Here is an 18,842-nt window from a genome sequence, read left to right on the forward strand (position 1 = left end):
CATGAGCTACTGGCATTATTTACAGTTTGGGGCTTGGGTTACCTTAGGTACCCAGAATAATGCATTTAGGTTGCTGCAAGACCTTGGGTAAGTCACTTAACTTCTCTGGGCCTCACTTATTGCATCTGTTCAATGGGGATTAAGACTGGGGGCCCCTTGTGCGACATGGACTGTGCCCAAGCTTGTATCGACCCCAGCGCTTAGTATAAAGACTGACACATATAAGTACTTAACAAATACCGTTAAAAAAAGAAAAGATTCAGCTGAACCTAACATTGGGAATGGGCACAGCCAAGGTGTCTTGGAATGATGATCAACCCAGATTCCGGGGGGAGACCCTCGGTTCCCAGACTTGAAAGGGGGCGATCTACATAACGACAATCAACTACAGCTATGGTTGTCTTCTTACTGATTCGACACACGTTGGTGGAGCAGTGGCTTAGTCAATAAGTCGGTCAATCGTATTTTTTGAGCCCTTACTGTATGCAGAGCACTGTATTAAGCGCTTGGGAGAGTACAATACAACAATAAAACTGACACATCCCCTGCCCATAATGAGCTTATAGTCTAGAGAGAAAGACAGACATTAATATAAATAAAGTACAAATATGTACATAAGTGCTATGGGGCTGGGAAACGGGGGATGAATGAAGGGAGCAAGTCAGGGTGATGCAGAAGGGAGTTGAAGAAAAGGAAAAGAGGGCTTGGTCAGGAAAGGCCTCTTGGAGGAGATGTGCAAAGGAAGTGAAGGGCAAGTGAGAGGGAATGCTTCATGGGGATGGACATAATAGTAATAATGGTATTTGTTAAGCAGCGCTTACTATGTACCAGGCACTGAACTAAGCGCTAGGGACTTTGTCACAGCTGAGGTTATACCCAGAGACAGTCCCCTGAGGATCAGCTGTCATTCATTCATTCGGTCGTATTGATTGAGAGCTTACTGCGTGCAAAACCCTTGGGAGAGTATAATACGACAACAAACAGACACATTCCCCGCCCACAAAGAGTTCACGGTCCAAGAGCTAATGACATTATCCCTGAAACGATATCTGCGACCTTTCACGCTTGTCATTCTAGCAGTAGTATCTATCGAGCCCTTACTGTGTGCAGAGCACTGAACTTAGCACTCGAGAGAGTACGGTAGAGTTCAAAGACATGGTCCCTACTGTCGAGAAATGTAGTCTAAATCAGAAGTAAATTGCAGGTAGAGGGAAGCAATGGAGTGAGTAGAAATATATGGATATAAGCGGTAGGTGGGTGAGGACCAAGCAAGTGTTGTTATGGCAGGAAGGTGGGGATAAGAAAAAGTAAAAATGGAAAATCTCCTGGAGGGAGTGTGACTTTAGAAGATGGAGAGAGTGGGGGTCTGTTGGATGTGAGTGGGGAAGGAGTTCCAGAAAGGGAGGGTCGACGGTGAGTGAAATGAGAACAAAGGAAAAATCAATCGGTCAATTTATTGAGCACTTAACTGCACAGGGCACTGTACTGAGCGGTTGGAAGAGTACAACACAACAATATAATACATTCCCTTGTATGTAACTCCTTAGTGTTTAACGCATAAGTGTATGTAACTCATTAGTGCTTAACGCATAAGTGTATTTAACGCAAAGGTGGATTCCTCCTGAGTGGGGTGAGTACACGGTGGGAGCCACCGCACCACGTTGTGAGCAAATCATAAGTGGGCTCGGGTGTCCGCCCGCACTCGAGTAACATATCGGTGTATTCCTCCCTTTAGGGAAGCTCTAACACCATATTCCCCTCTTTCCCTCTGCTCCTCCCCCTCTCCCTTCCCCTCCCCTCGGCACTGTACTCGTCCGCTCGACCGTATATATTTTTATTACCCTATTTATTTTGTTAAAGAGATGTACGTCACCTCGATTCTATTTATTTGCTATTGTTTTAATGAGATGTCCATCCCCTTGATTCTATTTATTGCTATTGTTCTTGTCTGTCCGTCTCCCCCGATCAGACTGTAAGCCCGTCATTGGGCAGGGACTGTCTCTGTTACCGATTTGTCCATTCCAAGCGCTTAGTACAGTGCTCTGCACATAGTAAGCGCTCAATAGATACTATCGAATGAATGAACAACGAGCTTTCAGTGTAGAGGGAGTTTACAGTCTAGAGGGGCAGTGATTACGTCGGCAAAATGTACAAGCTGGGGTGTGTCTCCCCCCCTTCTGGATGGTGAGCCCGGCTGTGGGCAAAGACTGTCTCTATTTGTTGCTGAATTGTACTTCCCAAACGCTTAGTACAGCGCTCCGCACACAGTAAGCGTTCAGCAAATACGATCGAACGAACAGAGGCAAAGAAAGGCAAGGAAAGGGCTGATTGAGTGTCCTAAAACCAAGGTCAGGAATTTCTGTTCAAATTTCTCAGACAGCAAATGTTCTTTCTCTTCGGTGGCACATTCCGGGTAGAACACTCATTCTCTACAGTATGGTCAGGTGACAACTCTCAGAATTGGTTTAGATGCAAATAGCACTGGATGAGTCAGGTCACTCTGGGCCCACCAAACCAGCCTTCCCTCCACGGCATAGAGCATCTGAGTCATTCATCTAGGGAAAGTTTCATTGGGGGGGGGGGGGGGGTCCAGATATTTTTAGGTTGCAAATAATTTTACACCCAAGACAAATGTCCTTTAAAAGACCGAGAGGTGCATTTGGGACCGGTTCTCAAACTATCAATGCTTGCAATTCAATTCTGAGCGAATGTAAAACCTTTTTTGGAAAAAATCACTCGGGAATCAATCGATGGTATTTATTGAGGAATTTCTGCGTGCAGAACACTGTACTGAGAGCTCAGGAGGGTACGAAGAGCTGTGGGGCTGAGGGGTTCGTTCATTCATTCTTTCAATTGTATTTATTGAGTGTTTACTGTGTGCAGAGCACTGTACTAAGTGCTTGGAGAGGGTGAAGTGAATATTACTATTCACATCTCTCCATTCTGGCTAGTGAGAACATTTATGGGCCAGCCTATTGGGAAGCAGGGTTGCCCAGTGGACAGAGCACGGACCTGGGAATCAGAAGCTCTCGGGTTCTAAAATCTCGACTCCGCTCCTTGTCTCCTGTGTGACCCAGGTCAAGTCACTTCACGCCTCTATGCCTCAGTGCTCTCATCTTTAAAATGGGGACGTGGACCGTGTCCAACCCGATTAGTCATCGACTAGTATTTATTTTGTGCAGAGCACTCTACTAAGTGCTCGGCAGAGCATAATAAGATGATAGACACATTCCCTACCCACCATGAGCTTGCAGTCTAGTTTGTATCTACCCAGGCATTTAGTACAGTGCCTGGCACATAGTAAGCGAATACCACAAATACCATTTAAAAAACAAAAATTCATTAATTCAGTCAATCATATTTATTGAACACTCACTGTGTGCAGTCCCAAGCGTAGTAACAAATACCATAACAAATACTTAACAAATACTGTAATTACGATCAATATAAACATATCTACCCCAGCGCTTAGAACGGTGCTTGGCACGTAGTAAGCGCTTAACGGTTGCCACAATTATTATGATCAATATAAAAATATCTACCCCAGCGCTTAGAAGACCGTTAGCCCGTCAATGGGCAGGGATTGTCTCTGTTGCCGTATTGTCCATTCCGAGCGCTTAGTACAGTGCTCTGCACATAGTAAGCACTCAATAAATACTATTGAATGAAAGACTGCTTGGCTCATAGTAAGCGCTTAACGACTGCCACAGTTATTATGATCAGTATAAAAATATGTACCCCAGCGCTTAGAAGAGTGCTTGGCACATAGTAAGCGCTTAACGACTGCCACAGTTATTATGATCAGTATAAAAATATCTACCCCAGCGCTTAGAAGAGGGCTTGGTGCATAGTAAGCGCTTAACGAATGTCACAATTATTATGATTAGTATAAAAATATCTACCCCAGAGCTTAGAGGAGGGCTCGGTGCATAGTAAGCACTTAACGAATGTCACAATTATGATCAGTCTAAAAATATCTACCCCAACGCTTAGAAGAGGGCTCGGTGCATAGTAAGCACTTAACGACTGCCACAGTTATTATGATTAGCATAAAAATATTTACCCCAACGCTTAGAAGAGGGCTTGGCTCATAGTAAGCACTTAATGACTGCCACAGTTATTATGATTAGTATAAAAATATCTACCCCAGCGCTTAGAGGAGGGCTCGGTGCATAGTAAGCGCTTAACGACTGCCACAGTTATTATGATCAGTATAAAAATATCTACCCCAGCGCTTAGAAGAGGGCTTGGTGCATAGTAAGCACTTAACGAATGTCACAATTATTATGATTAGTATAAAAATATCTACCCCAGTGCTTAGAGGAGGGCTCGGTGCATAGTAAGCACTTAACGAATGTCACAATTATGATCAGTATAAAAATATCTACCCCAACGCTTAGAAGAGGGCTCGGTGCATAGTAAGCACTTAACGACTGCCACAATTATTAGGATTAGCATAAAAATATTTACTCCAACGCTTAGAAGAGGGCTCAGTGCATAGTAAGCACTTAATGACTGCCACAGTTATTATGATTAGTATAAAAATATCTACCCGCATTGCTTAGAAGAGTGTTTGGCACATAGTAAGCGCTTAACGACTGCCACAATTATTATGATTAGTATAAAAATATCTACCCGCATTGCTTAGAAGAGTGTTTGGCACATAGTAAGCGCTTAACGACTGCCACAATTATTATGATCAGTATAAAAATATCTACCCCAGCGCTTAGAAGAGGGCTTGGTGCATAGTAAGCACTTAACGACTGTCACAATTATTATGATCAGTATAAAAATATCTACCCCAACGCTTAGAAGAGGGTTTGGTGCATAGTAAGCACTTAACGACTGCCACAATTATTATGATAGTATAAAAATATCTACCCCAACGCTTAGAAGAGGGCTTGGCTCATAGTAAGCGCTTAACGACTGCCACAATTATTTTGATTAGTATAAAAATATCTACCCCAAACGCTTAGAAGAGGGTTTGGCTCATAGTAAGCGCTTAACGACTGCCACAATTATCATGATTAGCATAAAAATATCTACCCCAGCGCTTAGAAGAGGGCTTGGCTCATAGTAAGCGCTTAACGACTGCCACAATTATTATGATAGTATAAAAATATTTACCCCAACGCTTAGAAGAGGGTTTAGTGCATAGTAAGCATTTAACGACTGCCACAGTTATTATGATCAGTCTAAAAATATCTACCCCAGAGCTTAGAAGAGGGCTTGGTGCATAGTAAGCACGTAACGACTGCCACAATTATTATGATCGGAATGAAAATATGTACCCGCAGCGCTTAGAAGAGTGTTTGGCGCATAGTAAGCGCTTAACTGACGGCCACAGTTATTATGATCATTATAATAATTTCTACCCCAGCGCTTAGAAGGGGGTTTGGCTCATGGTAAGCGCTTAACCCATGCCATCGTTATCATCATTACTATAAAAAGAAACGAATGGCAGGGATGCAACCGAATAAGATAGATGCGCGCGCACGCACCCAGCAAAAAACGCTGACAGGAGGCCCTGCCCGGCCCCGAGCGCCTTCGGCCGCCTTCTCCCGAAGCGGCTCGGCCCGGCCCCGCCCCGCGCCTCCCCATTGGCCCCTCGGCGGTGACGGACGGCGCGGCCGGCCACTGAGGAGAGGCGGCGCGGGGCGTGCAGATGACAATGGGGCCGTGGCCAATAGGAGCGGGGCGGGGCGGGGCCGGGGTCGCCGTTGTCAGGTGGCCGGCGGCAGCTGAGCGGGCGGGCGGGCGAGCCGGCGGGTGCGCGCGCAGGTGGGTGGGCGCGCGGGGAGGGGAGGACCTGGGGACCCCCCCCCGCCCCCCCCACTCCTTCCTCCCCTCCCCTTCCTCTTCTCCCTCTCCGGCCTCCCCTAATCTGCCCTTCTCTCTGGCACTCGCCCATCACATGCCCCTTCCCCTTCCCCACTTTTCCTCTTCTCCCTTTACAGCCCCCCTCTCTCCCCCAACCTGCCCTTCTCTCTGACACTCGCCCCCCACCTTGGCTGTCACTCGCCCTTCCCCCCTTTCCTCTTCTCCATTTACAGCCCCCCCCCCACCTTCCTTTCTTTCTCCCCCCTTTCCTCTTCTCCATTTCCAGCCTCCCCAGATCTGCCCTTCTCTCTGTCACTTGCCCATCACGTGCCCCTTCCCCATCTTCCTTCCCCCCCTTTTCCTCTTCTCCATTTATAGCCTCCCCGATCTGCCCTTCCTTCTGGCATTTGCCCCCCCCCCCACCTTGCCCATCACCCGCCCCCGCCCCACCTTCCTTTCCCCCTTCCCCCTCTTTCCTCTTCTTCATTTACAGCCCCCCTCCCCAAATCTGCCCTTTTCTCTGACACTTGCCCATCACATGCCCCCTTCCCACCTTCCTTTCCCCCTTTCTTCTTCTCCATTTACAGCCCCCTTTTCTCCCCCATCTGCCCTTCTCTCTGACACTTGCCCACCTTGGCTATCACCTGCGCCTTCCCCCCTTTCATCTTCTCCATTTACAGCCTCCCCCATCTGTCCTCCTCTCTGACACTTGCCCCCCACCTTGGCCATCACACGGCCCCTCCCTGCCTTCCTTTTCCGTCTTTCCCCCTTCTCCCTTTACAGCCACCCACTCCCATCTGCCCTGCTCTCTTAGCCTTGGCCATCACATGCTTCGTATGGTTGCCTAGAACGGTGCTTGGCACATAGTAAGCGCTTAAGCAACATGGCATAGTGGGTAGAGCATGGGCCTGAGAGTCAGAAGGTCATGGGTCCTACGCCTGGTTCCAACACTTGTCTGCTGTGTGGCCTTGGGAACACTTGTGTCTCTGTGCCTCAGTTACCTCGTCTGTAAAATGGGGATTAAGACTGTGAGGCCTATGCGGGACAGGGACCGTGGCCGACCCGATTTGCTTGTCTCCACTTCCGCGCTTAGTACGGTGCCTGGTACGTAGTAAGTGTTTAACAGATGCCATTAGTGTTATTATCATTAACTTCTCTGAGCCTCAGTTATCTGTAAAATGGGGATTGAGACTGTGAGCCCCATGCAGGGCAAGGGACTATCTCCAACCCGATTTGCTTCTATCCACCTCAGCGCTTAGTACAGTGCCTGGCACATAGAAAGCACTTAGCAAATACCGTTATTATTATTATTATTATTAGCTGTGCCGGTCCCCTCCTCCCTTCCGCTTACTGCTCCCTGTCCTTTTGCCCATCTCCTCCCCCGCTTGCCCATCTCCTCCTTCCTTTCTACCCGCTCCCCTCCTCCTGTCCACTTCCCAGCCCCTGTTCACTGCCCCCCACTCTTGCCCATCCCCCTGACTCCTGCCCACCCCTTTCCTACCCACTCGTTGCCCCTTCTCCCTCCAGGTCTGTATCTCCGGAGTCCAGCAGCGAATGTCACGGGAGAGGCCCGGTGGCAGCCGGGCTGGAAAACTGGGGCCTGATGGTTTCGGCCGCGATGTGCCGTGGGTGGGAAGCTGCCACTCTCCATCCCTTTCTCATTAGAGCAAGCTCGGTTGCTGTCGTCAATGTGATCGTACCCACTCTTGTTACAAAACCACTATTTTGAGGAAACATTTCGCCCTTGTTTCCTATTTTATCTACTAACTGAAACAACTGGCTAGCTCAGTGTTCTACCCTTTTGGGTACCGGTTAGTGAGCTAGGAGAAAATGGCCACCGTTTTAATTTGTGTATTTTTTTTTGTTGTTGTTTTTTATTTTTGCCGGACCTCAGGTTGATGCTTGTGAGTTCGAATGGTGAACAGAAAAAGGTCAGGCCTTCACTACGATAGCTTGCGTGCTACACTTCTCTCTTGCTTCTGGCCCGTTGCTGACTCCCACCCACTCGCTACGCACTCCCCACCATCCCCTCGTCACCTTACCGCAATTCCCTCCGGCTTCAAATCAGTCAGTGGTATTTATTGAGCACTGTGTGCAGAACACCGAATGAAGCACTTAGAAAAGTACAGTACAAGAGATTTGATAGACTTGTTCCTGGTACCCAAGGAGTTTACAATCTAGAGGGGGAGACAGACATTAAAATTCGTTTCAGATATGTACGTAGGTGCGGTGAGGTGGGGGTTTGGAGAATATCTAGTGTTTAAAGGGTACAGATCTAAGTGCGTTGGCAACCCAAGAGAGAAAAGTAGAGGAAATGAGGGTTTAGTCGTGGAAGCTCCTTATGGGGTGGAATCATATCTACCAACTCTGTTGTACTCTCCCAAGTGCTTACTACAGTGCTCTGCACACAGTATAAAAGTTTATACTTATATTTTGCAGAGAAACAAAGGTGAATTAGAAATTGGTAAAAGGAGCAACAACCGATTAGAGTTAAACAAGCAGGACTAATCATTTCTACTCTCGATTCTGCTGCCTCCGACTCCTCAGTTCGCAATCTGGAGCTCCTCCGCTTCCCACAAATCCACCAGCCCATATATCTGCCCAGGTTCACCGTTCTCTTAAAACCCCACCTCTCCTGATTAATTCACCAGACCCTAGTCATGTCAACCCAACACCACGCCGAGCACTTATATACAGGCATCCCCCGATGACCTTGCCCACTATTTTATTGGCAAAGTAGAAAACTATCAGGCTCCCTCACCACCATGGCTTTCACAACCACTCTCTCCTCCTCAACCATCCCTCTGGAGGCAAGGCTTCTGCCCCTGAACTAAAACCCAGTTCTGAAACTCTCATAGCCTACTAAGAAGAAAGCATAAGGTTAAGGCAGCTTTCCTGTCTGATTTCTTGCTGACTTGACATGCGTTTAAATCGATAACAATATTCCAAATCTAAAATAGGGAAAACGTATTTGATAGAGCTATTTGTTGTTCATGAGGAAAAGTGTTGCGAACGTATATATTTTGGATTGTAAAGTTCATAAGACCTATTGTTTTCTTTCTCTTCTCTAGATATTCTAGTTTTTTCCACATATTTTTACAATCAGAAGACCAAAACTGGACATAATACCTCAGTACTGTAAAGACCAAGTAAGCAGAAGGATTTCTTCCTAATTGTTGCTTATTGTCCTCTTTCTAATATACCTCAGCACTGCAGGTTTAATTTCTGGATCCTAATAATAGAACAGTCAGTGAACAGTAGGACTCACTGAACGGTTAGTATGTGCAGAGACTGAACTAAGCCCTTGGGAGAAAACAATTGAGTCAATAGTCACCATCGCTACCCTCAAGGAGCTTGCAATCTAAACTGCAGATCCTACTTCTATTCATTCATCCTAGTATCATGTTTATTATTTGAAAAGAGCATCCCATTACTGACAGGTAGCTTCCTGAAATGGCGGTCAAAACTCCCTCCTGTCGTTGGAAACCTCCAGTGGCTGCCCTTCTCCCCGATTATCAAACAAAAAAATCTTTACCATTGCCTTGAAGGCTCTCTACCAGTTCTCCATCTCCTTTACCCTACTTGCTCTCTCCACCTGCTCCCCCTGAATTATACCCTTTGCTCCTTTCAAACTCGCCTTTATAATTAACTGTACCTTGTTCTTGGTTCCCCTGCCTTGGACCCCTTCCTTCCTCCTGCAGGTTCCCCAACCTGAAATGCCCTCCACCAGAATCAAGGCTCCCCCCATGAATTCTCAATATTCTGAATTTTATCCACCCCACAGCCTTCCCGTAGCCCCTACGTATTTATCTGCTCATTATACCCACACTCAGTATCTCTTTATACTTGTACAGTCCATTATTTATTTTGACATTTCATCCTGGCAAATTCATTCTACGCCTTATCACTGTTTGTTCTTCCTAGGGCCGCTGTTTGAAAATGTTTTGTATGCCTGTCTCTTTCACTAGTTGGTAAGCTCCTTGTGAGCAGGAGCGTATCTTTTACTTCTGCTCTATTTTCTCGAGGTCTAAGTACTGTGTGTCGCACCCAAAAGGCACTCTGTAAATAATAAACACCATTACCACTGTTTATGCGCCTTGAGATCTCTGGTCTCTTTTTGCCATTCATGTGCCTAGCCTGTCTTATCCTATACTATACTATAAATACCAACATTATTATTATTATTACTTAATTTTGGTCATTTATGTCACCATTATACTCCTGATTTGTGCATGTCTATATTGCAGTTCAGACTTTCTCAGCCTTAATTATGCCAACAATTTCCCCTTATCCTTGTTCATTTTTTGTGGTATTTAAGTGCTTACTCTGTGCCATGCAATGTTCTAAGTGCTGGAATAGATACAAGATAATCAGGTCCCACATGGGGTTCACAGTCTTAGTAGAAGGGAGAACAGGGAGTGAATCCCCATTTTGCAGATGAGGGAACTGAGGCACAGAGAAGTGATCTGCCCAAGGTCTCACAGCAGGTATGTGGTGGAGCTCGGATTAGAACGCAGGACCTCTGACTCCCAGGCCTGGGCTCTTTCTACGAGGCCACACTGCGTCTCTATTTTGATCTGTTCTGCTCTGTTGTGATTAGAGGGAGCCATTCTAAGTTTTCCGGAACAAGGGTCCCAGAAGGAATAGTCTTAGTAAACTATAACTAAAGATTTTGTAATGCTGACTTTGGGGTGAAGAAAAAAGTCACTTTACTTCCCCCACAAAAGAACCATATGATGGGTTGAAGTTCTCCACATAATCAAAGATGCTACAGCTGTTTTTCAATGAAGCTGATGTTTATCCAAATCTGATTAAAATCTCACCACCAGTGGTGTCAGCTTTGAATGAGTAACAGCTACCTGTATATAGAGCATCTATTGCCTCACTACTGATTTATTTTCTGTCATTTCAATATGGTGAGAAATCTTGACCCGTATAGATTTCATCATCACTACTTTCACGGCATTATCATCAAGAGCATTTACTGAGTGCCAAGCATTGTACTATGGGCTCAGGAAAACACACATACAAAGAAAAGAGCATGATTGATTGAGAGAGCCATAGCCGCCTAATCTCAAGATGGGTTTTTATATGCAGGCAAGACCTGAACTCAGAGATCTCATTTTTGTAAGAAGAGGTTATAGAGCATATTTGAATCAATACATGGTTTCTATTGAGTGCTTACTATGTGCAGAGCACTGAACTAAGTACTTCGAGAGACTACAGTGCAATAGTGGGTAGATATGTTTCCTGTCCACAAAGAGTTTCCCGTCTAGAAGTGAAAAGATTAACTTGAATGTTTTTATTTTTGTGTCGTTTTTGTTTTTTCCTGCAGTCTTGTCCGCCTGACTCAAACAGCTGAAAATGGCCTTGAATTTCCATTGGATGTTTTTTGCATTCTGGGTGTTTATTTTTTCAAGTGCGGTTCCACTCCAGGAAGATCAGCAGATGATTCTCCTGGTTTCATTTGATGGATTCCGCTGGGATTACATAAATAAAGCCCCAACACCCAATTTTCATTATTTCATGAAACACGGTGTTCACGTTAAACACGTAACTAATGTTTTCATTACGAAAACATATCCGAATCATTACACTTTAGTGACCGGTCTGTATGCCGAGAGTCATGGCATAGTGGCTAACGAAATGTATGATCCTATCCTGAACCAAACCTTCTCCTTGGATCACGTGAACATCTCCGAATCGAAGTTTTGGGAAGAAGCAACGCCGATCTGGATCACAAATCAAAGGGAAGGACATAGAAGCGGTGCAGCGATGTGGCCCGGGACAGACGTGAAAATACATAAAACTTTCCCAACTCATTATATGCCTTACAATGAGTCTGTTTCATTTGAAAACAGAGTTACCAAAATCATCGAGTGGTTTACTTTAAAGGAGCCGATAAATTTGGGTCTCCTGTACTGGGAGGATCCTGACGAAATGGGCCATCACTTAGGCCCCGACAACACACTCATGGAAGCGGTCATCTCCGATATCGATGACAAACTGGGATATCTTATGGCAGAAATGAAGAGAGCCAAGTTATGGGACAGGGTGAACCTCATAATCACGAGCGATCATGGGATGACAGAGTGTTCTGCGAAGCGGATCATAGAACTCGACCAGTACGTGAACCAAGACCTCTATATCCTGGTTGACAATTCTCCAGTAGCCGCCATTCTGCCTAAGGAAGGTAAGTGTGGATAGGATCTTTACAATTATATGTATCTTCTCCCCTTCGCTCTACCTCCTCCTAACCCCAGGTTTTGATCAGGGTGATCACTGGCTTAATCGTAAATTAGTGAAAACGTGGGACAACCTGATTACCCCGTATGCACCCCAGCGCTTAGAACAGTGCTCTGCACATAGTAAGCGCTTAAATACCACCATTATTATTATTATCCCCCCCAAAAAGTATGCAATTCTTCTGGTTCAGGGCCTGCTGATTCCATGTGCTCCTCAGGAGTGTCTTCTCTCAGGAACTGCTCATTTCAACTCCAGGTAAATGGGGAATTTGATGTTCATTCGTTCATTCAATCGTTGAATTGAGCGCTTACTATGTGCAAAGCACTGTAATAAGCTCTTGGGAGAGGACAGGACAAAACAGACAAATTCCCTGCCCACAACGAGCTCACAGTCTAGAGGGGGAGACAAACAGTAATATAAATAAATAAATTACAAATATATACGTATGTGCTGAGGGGTTGGGAGGAAGGATGAAGGGAGCAAGTCAGGATGACGCAGAAGAGAGTGGGAAGAGAGGAGGGCTTAGTCAGGGAAGCCTTCTTGGAGGACATGTGCCTTCCATAAGGCTTTGAAGGGGGGAGAGGAATTATGAGGAGGGAGGGCGTTCCAGGACATAGACAGGATGCGGGAGAGAAGTCGGTGGACGAGATAGACGAAATCGAGATACATACAGTGAGAAGGTTAGCATTAGAGGAACGAAGTGTGCGGGCTGGGTTGGAGCAGGAGAGTAGCGAGGCGAGGTAGGAGGGGGCAAAGTGATTGGTGTCTTTAGAACATCCCTTTTTCTTGGGTGGAATATATTTTCTGCTACGGTGCTAAAATACTTAGCTTTAATTGACTTAAGCAGAGTTCACGTTCACTTAGGTAGAACCCATTATAATCATTTCCTCCCACAGAGGCCTTCCTCTTTGGAATATAAAGAGTTAAACTGCAGCTCATCACCTTTTTGTTTGTGCTTTTATTGACTGAAAGAATTAGTGTGTTTTCTCTTGTGGGATATTTGTTTTGACTAACTTCTGTGTATCACAGTTGTTGTTTGCATTTAAGATTTATCACTGAGTTGATGTTTTTAACAAAGGATAACAATGACTTTCTTTTTATAGCATTGATTTCTCAGCCTCTTTTTTCTTCTTTTACAGGTAAATTTGATGAAGTATACAAAGCCCTGCTGAATGCTCATCCTAATCTAACTGTTTACAAAAAGGAGGATATTCCAGAGAGATTACACTACAAACACAACCATAAAATCCAACCAATATTAGCAGTGGCTGACAAAGGATGGGCAATCTTACAGAATAAATCAGATACATTTTTGTGTAAGTATTTTATTGTCCTTTATTCTTTCAACTTGCTTGTATTGCCTTAGCTGCCCTGTCAGCGGGAGAGTTTTCTTTACTAAGAACTTACTGATAGTAAATATGGGATATTTGAATGCACGGTGGTATTTTCATTCATTAGATAGTGGTATTTACTGAGCAACCTACTGTACCAGATACTTGAGAAGTACAGGATAAAAATGTAACACATTCTCTCCCACAAGAAGAGGCAAACAGTTTCAACTAGAGAGGTCAAAAATAAAAGGGACAGGTACGTATGAGTGCTAAGGAGGGTATATGTAAAAGTTAATAAGTGCTTGAGTTGGGTGAAGAGAGATGATTTATTTATATAATGTGATGATATTTGTTAAGCGTCTACTATGCGGCAAGCACTGTTCTAAGCGCTGCGGTAGATATAAGGTTATCAGGTTGTCCCACGTGGGGCTCGCAGTCTTAGAGAAGCAGCGTGGCTCAGTGGAAAGAGCCCGGGCTTGGGAGTCAGAGGGCATGGGTTCGAATCTCAGCTCTGCCACTTGTCAGCTGTGTGCCTGTGGGCAGGTCACTTACCTTCTCTGTTCCTCAGTTACCTCATCTGACTCCCAAGCCTGTGCTCTTTCCACTAAGCCATGTTGTTTATCTATCCATCATCCCCTCCTAGTCTGTAAACTCCCTCTGGGGCAGGGAATGTGTCTCCCAACTCTGTTGAATTGTAATCTCCCAAGCATATAGTGCAGTGCTCAGCACATAGTAAGCACTCAAGATATACCAGTGATTGATGGATTGATCCTACAGCTAAGAACGCTGGGAAATTGGTTGGGGAAGGTGGGATTTTAGGAGGGGTTTGAATGTTGGGAGAACTGTGGTCTGCCCGATGTGGAGAGGGAGTTCCAAGTCTGGGGAACAGGCTGAGCAAGGATTCAGACGGGAGAGAGTCAAGGGCGAGGTACAGCTAGATGGTTGGCTTGGGAGGGGCGTAGATAGGCAGTTTGGGGAATAGCAGGAGAGAGCATTCATTCATTAGTATTTATTGAGCGCTTACTATGTGCAGAGCACTGTACCAAGCACTTGGAAGGTACAATTCGGCAACAGAGACAATCCCTGCCCAATGACGGGCCCACAGCAGAGAGGAAAGGTCGGGGGCAGATGGTGGAGAGCATCAAACCCGATTGTGAGGCATTTTTGTTTGACCTGGATGGCTCAATAATGCACGCCCTAACACTGGGCAGCCATTTTAGATGCAGGTACCTTTATATGTAAGTCAAAGAATTCACGTTACTGGCTATCATGCTATTTGTTTTACAGAATCTTTACCTCTGGTGCTTCAAACCCTCTGTGCTCCCCCATCATGGTTAAATTATGCAAACACGCTGCATTTCCATAGCACTTTTCTTCCTACGATAAGAGTACAGGGGGAACAAAATTTGAATTCAAAATTCAACATGTGTTTTCATGGAGATTATTTCACTTTATGCTCAGCATTAGCTAGGAGAAGGGAGGGGCAGATGGTTTCTCCTTCGGTTCAGTGGAGATACTGTGGGCCGGCCTGGTTCAAGTGCCTCACCTAAAATTGCTTAGCTCGGTGCCAAGTGCTTAGTACAGTGCTAAGTGCTTAGTACAGTGCTTTGCACGCAGTAAGCGCTCCATAAATCTGATCGAATGAATGAATGAATTACATAGATGGCAATGACACACAAGAAGGCCTGTTCATTTATGTCTCAGAAGAGCGATGAAATGGCCCAGGCGCTTCTACGTTCATTAGAACAGATTCATTGACAAATCAAATAATAATTCTTTCCGCTTTCTTATAGGCCAACGGATAGGATGAGTCTAATACCTTATTCTCTCTCTTTACAGTGGGTAACCATGGCTATGATAACTCATTCATGGAAATGCATCCAATCTTCCTGGCCCATGGTCCTGCCTTCAAAAAGCATTATTTCAAAGAAACCATGAATTCTACAGACCTGTACCCTTTGTTGTGCCATCTCCTTGGTATTACGCCCATGCCAAACAATGGCTCTTTCAACAGTGTACGGGATATGCTCGAAACAGTAATTCCAAGAGTTCCATCGACTACTGCGCATCCAAATGCTAGTGTAAAGCCAAGAATTTCTGAACAGGAGGAGTCATATGCTTATTTTATAGGAGTCGTTCTTGGTAGCATTATAGTCATTGTGTTTCTTCTGGTTTTTATTAAACATTTAACCCGCAGTCAGATACCTACCATACCAGACCTACATGCTGAAATAGCTCAACCATTACTGCAAGCCTAGCGTTAACTCGCCACGAGAGTTCTGTTGGATAACTCTTTCCTGGTTTAAATGCTTCCAGTTCGAAGATACTCATTTCGGACATTTGCACAAATAGCTCACTAAGCGCCCATAGGCAAATTTATAGATGATCATCACCTGTGTAGAATTAAAACATAAGAACACGCTCATGGTGTCCTCTGACAAACATTCGAGGTTAGCCGTCACCATTAACCAGTCTGAGCAAAATGATATAAGGTATTAATATATGTATAGACAGAGTGACCTTAAATTCTCAAATCCTTAATTAGTGTAAATATAATCTATCACTTTCTGACAGCCTAAATAACTTTATAGATCTATCTCAGAATGGTGTTTTTTGCCTGGAAGTTAAGTGTTCCAGTATTTGCCTTTTGAAGGGGTTTTGAGCTTAAAATATTTAGAAGAATGTCATGTGGAAATCAGTATGCTTTATCAGTTACTGGATGTAAAATTAAAACCGTTCTTGGCTTACTAATTGGGAAGAATATTCAAAATACTAGACCTTCTTGCCTAATTCAGAAATCGCAGCGTTTACACTGGACATTACAAAATCATCTCCGTTAATTGGCTTTGTGAGTTGTTTTTTTACAAAATTGTCACTACCATCTAATAGCTGAGTCTCATTCTGGTTTTTTTTTTTAAAAGGGTACTCATTTCTTTCTAACGGTAGTTGATGTGTTTAAAAGTAGTTATGTGATGTAGAAACTTAGGGGTTATCATTTTCTGATGTGCTAAAATATTTTTCTTGTTAAAAAGCTAGTACATTCTTGTCATTGTTAGCCATTTCTTCATAGAAGCTAAATGGAGGTAAAATCAATTAATAATATCCTGAAAAATAGCTCTAGTAAAATCCTCAAGAGCATTCTAATTTTTCTGTACAATCCTAGTATAATTTAACACATTTTTGCGTTCTAGTTTTTAAAGAATACCCATTAATTTAAAAGAAAAGATCAACCAATTTCTCAGAAAAGGTCTGGATTATTTTATCGCAGAACGTCAGTCCTTGGAAATAAACCTGAATTAAGTTTATAGTGAGAGGAAAATGTTTAATACATTTACTTATTAAACTGTGAACTGTAACCTAGAGCTAAAGTGGAAAACTGTAGTGGAAAACACAAAATAAGAGCATGCTAGGAACAATAATAGCGTATTAATGTTTTCTTAGATCTGTGAATAGTTTGTATTTTATTAACGTCAGAACTGACCATAAATGGTAGCACTTTAATGGTGGTTGACAGCCTTATAAAATTATGCCAAAACCTATTCTGACTAAATGTTTATAAGCCTGGACAATATCGACCTTCTCAGATTCCTAGTGTGGGTTTGGCATCTTGGAATGTGAATGTGCACCCAAAACTGACTTTATGCCTCTGACTGCGGGATTGTAATTTTTGTGTTCGTATGCAACTCTTCAGAGGGGATTGTTGCTTGGAGTGTCAGGTGTTCAATCACTTCCTGCGTATTCAAATTGACCTAAAAACCGCTTCTTTCTGTGTTCAAGCTGTTACGGGATGTCAGTTTCTTCGAGAGTGCAAAGAGAAAGTAAAAGCTGTAAGTTTTTATACACTGATTAAAACGTCTGATATCCGAACATAATGGTTCCTTTTTTGGATATTCACTATTGTTCTTACAGATTTAAACAATCATGTTTTAATGAATGAGAAACAGGAGCAGTAATGGAAAGCTGTAGGAGTTCCTTTCCATTTCATAAATGACTGTCAAATTTGCAGGAAACAAATTCTGGGCACTTGAACTTGTGCCCATTCATGTCCTCTGCTAACTCTACTTTCTTACTTTATCTTTGGTTTTTTTCTTCCCGTTCCTGCCCTCCGATTGTTGGGCTTTCTGAATTTAGCTTGATGGTACCCCTCTTTTCTTTCGTCATTCAAACTTTTTCCCTCCTCTCCTGTGGTTTTCCTACTCTTGTCTGCTCGCGCCATGCCTAGCTGTCTTCACTCCTGAGCCCGTGATAGTTTTCCACTTGGCTTCCCTCTTACTTTCTGCGTTCAGGTCCGGCTATGCTTGCACAAAGCATGCGAGGGTAGACCATGAACGCTTATTTAAAATTACCTGGCATTCTTCTCATGCGTAAATATTCTTACCTGAAAGTTTTGCCATAGTGTGTTCCTCGGGACTGACAGGGGGTGTGTTTACGATTACACGTTCGGATTAATAACTCAGTTGTCCAAGTCCTGACTTGCAGCACCCTGCGTAACTACCTGAGTACCCTGAGGAGAAGCAGCATGACCTAGTGGATAGAGCACAGCCCTGGGCGGCAGAGGGACCTGCTTTCTAATCCCGGCTCTGCCACTTGTCTGCTGTGTGGCCTTGGGTCGGTCACTTTACTTCTCCGTTCTTAGTTATCTGTAAAATGGGATTGAGCCTGTGACTATGTCCAACCCATTTTGTACAGTGCTTGGCACATAGTATTTCACAGATGGCACAACTATTTCTCTTATTGCCCTTCCGTTCTGAGCCCATCTAGACCAAGAGGATGAGGGGGGTCTGAAAAGATTGAATTGCTTGGAATTGAATTGAATTGGTGACGCGAGGAATGCTAGTGGAGCATAGCTTCCAATACCTGCCGGTTGGAGGCTGGGCCGTGGCCGTAAAACTTGTTCCATGCAGATATGGGGCAAAATGCAACTGTTCTGAAAAATTATCTCCCCAAAAGGTGATATATGCAAATGTGTGTTCATGTGATAATCTTTTTTTTCATTGGAAGCTAAGTCATTATGGGCTGTGAAAACTCCTTGTGTCCTCAGGTGAACTGTTCACAAAAAGAAAAAAAATGCCCAGGCAAGGTGTAGATAATCCACAGGGTATGGATGTTTGGGGCTTCACCTGATTTCTATGCTCTATTTTTGTTAATTGGGTTTAGATTTATTTGGGCAGTCTACTAACTCTGTTATATTGTATATTCTCCCAAGTGCTTACTACATTGCTCTGCACGTAGTAAGCCCTCAGCAAATATAATTAATTGATCCTATTTCTGCCCTGCTTGATAGAACTAAATTAACAAAATTCAATAAATACTCCTCTCCCCTTCCTCCCTCCTTCCCCCCACCCCCATCTATACCCTAATAGCCACTGTGCAGATAGAAGTATAATTTAGGTTGAAAATCAAATTTTATTTCATGTGCCAAAAAAAGAATCCTCAAGAAAGTGT

At 44.1% G+C, this 18,842-nt stretch overlaps 1 protein-coding gene across 2 annotated transcripts; it reads left to right on the forward strand.

Moving 5' to 3' along the window:
- The first annotated feature begins 5,711 nt into the window (after positions 1-5,711).
- Positions 5,712-17,264, forward strand: ENPP5 (ectonucleotide pyrophosphatase/phosphodiesterase family member 5). Of its 2 annotated transcripts, XM_029071964.2 has the most exons (6): positions 5,763-5,781; positions 7,715-7,751; positions 8,892-8,969; positions 11,156-12,013; positions 13,206-13,382; positions 15,237-17,264. In XM_029071964.2, the coding sequence occupies exons 4-6, from the start codon at positions 11,185-11,187 to the stop codon at positions 15,653-15,655; spliced, it is 1,425 nt and encodes a 474-aa protein (XP_028927797.1). In that variant the 5' UTR covers positions 5,763-5,781; positions 7,715-7,751; positions 8,892-8,969; positions 11,156-11,184; the 3' UTR covers positions 15,656-17,264. The 2 variants fall into 2 exon arrangements, with proteins under 2 accessions (XP_028927796.1, XP_028927797.1); XM_029071963.1 differs by lacking the exon at positions 7,715-7,751 and having other exon boundaries at positions 5,712-5,781.
- The last annotated feature ends 1,578 nt before the right edge of the window (positions 17,265-18,842 follow it).

Source organism: Ornithorhynchus anatinus, chromosome 9 (assembly GCF_004115215.2).
Source record: "Ornithorhynchus anatinus isolate Pmale09 chromosome 9, mOrnAna1.pri.v4, whole genome shotgun sequence".
Taxonomy (NCBI): domain Eukaryota; kingdom Metazoa; phylum Chordata; class Mammalia; order Monotremata; family Ornithorhynchidae; genus Ornithorhynchus; species Ornithorhynchus anatinus.

Bases quoted from the DNA above. Each gene is read 5' to 3' on its own strand.
- ENPP5 (XM_029071963.1), top strand. From the start codon at position 11,185: ATGGCCTTGAATTTCCATTGGATGTTTTTTGCATTCTGGGTGTTTATT. The intron at 12,014-13,205 runs GTAAGTGTGGAT...CTTCTTTTACAG, and splicing joins CGCCATTCTGCCTAAGGAAG to GTAAATTTGATGAAGTATAC. The intron at 13,383-15,236 runs GTAAGTATTTTA...CTCTCTTTACAG, and splicing joins TAAATCAGATACATTTTTGT to TGGGTAACCATGGCTATGAT.